The sequence below is a fragment of the Charadrius vociferus genome, unplaced genomic scaffold, assembly GCF_000708025.1.
Source record: "Charadrius vociferus isolate BGI_N301 unplaced genomic scaffold, ASM70802v2 scaffold409, whole genome shotgun sequence".
Lineage (NCBI taxonomy): Eukaryota > Metazoa > Chordata > Aves > Charadriiformes > Charadriidae > Charadrius > Charadrius vociferus.
Window position 1 is genome coordinate 1,792,719 of NW_009650082.1, and position 2,500 is coordinate 1,795,218.

The 2,500-nt window shown below is 48.8% G+C and overlaps 1 protein-coding gene across 1 annotated transcript in view; it reads right to left on the reverse strand.

The window, feature by feature from the left end:
• The window catches only part of CEP250 (centrosomal protein 250kDa), a 29,490-nt gene extending 29,357 nt beyond the window's left edge, over positions 1-133 (reverse strand). Inside the window, 1 exon segment of the mRNA XM_009892120.1 lies at positions 53-133. Coding sequence (XP_009890422.1) covers positions 53-133 — 81 coding nt within the window.
• Between the last annotated feature and the right edge of the window lie 2,367 nt (positions 134-2,500).

The following is a 2,500-nucleotide window of genomic DNA, read 5'->3' on the forward strand; positions in this document are numbered from 1 at the left end:
GCCAGGAGCCGTGCCGCGGGGCTGGTGCCGGGCGTGAGGAGAAAGTCCCGACTGGTGTGTGGGTGCGCGAGTGCCGCTGAAGGCGGAGGTGCCGCGCGCCCTCCCCCGGGCCGGGCCGGGCGCCCGCGGCCATTGCTGTGAGGAGAGCAGAAGCGCTCCCGCTGCGGAAGGCCGCGCTAAGCCGAGCAAAGCAAAAGCCAGTCCGGTAAATAGGTCGCTACAACTGCCACAGCCCTCCGAGGGGTCTCAGTGGAAGGCCTTTCCCCTCGCAGGTAGCAGCCGGCGGCGTGTCCGGCAGCGTGCAGGTGGTGCGAGGTAGCGAGGCACTTCCCCGGTCGTCACTGCTCAGTGTGAGGGAGGTCCAGTTTGTATCTTATTTTTTCCCTCTTGGCTATTACGGCTGTCAAGATAATCGCCTCCAATGCAGCGGGAGCCTAAATGTAATCGAGATGGATTGAGCGCCGTGTGTTTTAACGTAGCTGAAGCATCATTAGAAATCTAGGCAAACCCAAAAATACTCAGAACTGAGGGGAGCATCTTGTGAAGCAGTAGTTGCAAAAAAGGGTTTCAGGAATGAGCTCCAAAAACCTGCTTTATACGAAGCAGCTGAAGGAGCTCTAGCTTATTGATCAGAAGATGAAGGGAGATGTTAATTTAAAGCTGTAAGTTCCTGTCAAATGAGACAAAGAAAAGAAATCAAATTGCAGCTAGACAAGTCCGATCCATAAATACGATACTCTTCCGTATACAGCACTGCTGCTGGGTGAGTGCATCACTTCACACTGTCTCAACCTCTCATACCTGTCTGAATGAAAGTGCTGCTCTGTGAGAGCTCAGAGCCTCTGCCTGTGGCTGAGCACCGTGTCGGACTCCGTCTCCAAAGGGACTCACTGTTGGAGTCTCTGCCAGCAGCTGGATGGCTCAGCCACCGCCGGCCTGCTGTGCCTGGGGTGTGCGACCTGGTGGGGGCAGCTCGGAGCACGCCAAGGCTCCGGTGGCCTTGTATCTACGGTAGAAACAAGAGTTCTCCAGCCTTGCAAGTATTTTGCTCACCTCAGCTGGGCTGTCATCATGGGGCTTCATTCTTGGCTGCAGTGTTCCCTTGCACAAGGTCTCCTGAGATTCTTGTTCCGTATCTTCACCGTTTTGAGACTACTCAGGTCCAAAGACAACTGGCTTTCTATTGATTCCAATTGACATCCAAAAATGCTGTTTCCTTTGTCACGCTGTGCCTGGCTTTCTGGGCCTACCACATACGCATCATTGCAACAGATGGGTACTTTTTAGTACTAGTGTTCTTGAGACAGGACATGTAATGGATAGTACCCCTGTGCTTTTCTCCAGTCTTGTCCCAGCCGTAGCTCACTGCTGTTCAGAGGCATAGCCAAGTCCCTTGATAACCAATGACACCTTTCTTTGGACTTCCAATTTCTTATTTATCGTCATGACATTTTAAAATTAGGCCACAATTTCTCATCTTAGTAGGAACTTTATTATAGAATCATAGAATCATAGAATTGTCTAGGTTGGAAGAGACCCTTGGGATCATCAAGTCCAACCATCTACCCTACTCTACAAAGTTCTCCCCTACACCATATCCCCCAACACTACATCTAAACATCTCTTAAACACATCCAGAGATGGTGACTCAACCACCTCCCTGGGCAGCCTATCCCAGTGCCCGACCACTCTTTCTGTGAAAAATTCTTTCCTAATGTTCAGTCTAAATCTGCCCTGTTGGAGCTTGAAGCCATTTCCTCTCGTTCTGTCATTAATTACCTGTGAGAAGAGACCAGCACCAACCTCTCTACAGTGTCCTTTCAAATAGTTGTAGAGAGTGATGAGGTCTCCCCTCAGCCTCCTCCTCCTCAAACTAAACAGTCCCAGCCAATTATCTTTGTTTTGCTCTGGCCCAAGACACGAGCAATTTTTAATTACAGCATCTCTGAGTTTTCTGTAATTGTTCCCTTCCAAAAAGCACTGAGCTATTAATTGCCTTCCTAAAATTATCTTTTCATACTTTTAAAAATCAGTCCCCAAAAAGGCTATGGTGCAGAGGTCTAAATTCTCACAGAAATACATTGTTAAACAGTTTCAATAAGCAAAACAAATGTGACAGCAAATGGCTTAATATATGGAGCTCACTCAACTAAATCCTGTAAGTCCTTTCTGGAAATTAGTTCACCTGGGAAAGGACAATGAGATTCCTGATAGACCATGAGAATAAAGTTTTCCATGTGCAGCTCAAACTGCAAGTTTGCAGCAGTGAATAAATTCTGACTCGACATCACGTATCTAACGGAGCATCCTTGGAGCCATGTTGGGGTGACCAACTGTATATGGTATATTTTAGAGTGCTCCCAGGGAGCTCTGGGCTGTGTGGGCAAGCCCGGCATTTTCTGCTTGGCTCAGTCCTTGTCTTTATTCCTCAGAGTCCTCGGAGATCAAGCAGGTGATCTGAGCTTTCCCTGAGAAAGACCCTGCTGCTGCCTGCTGGGTA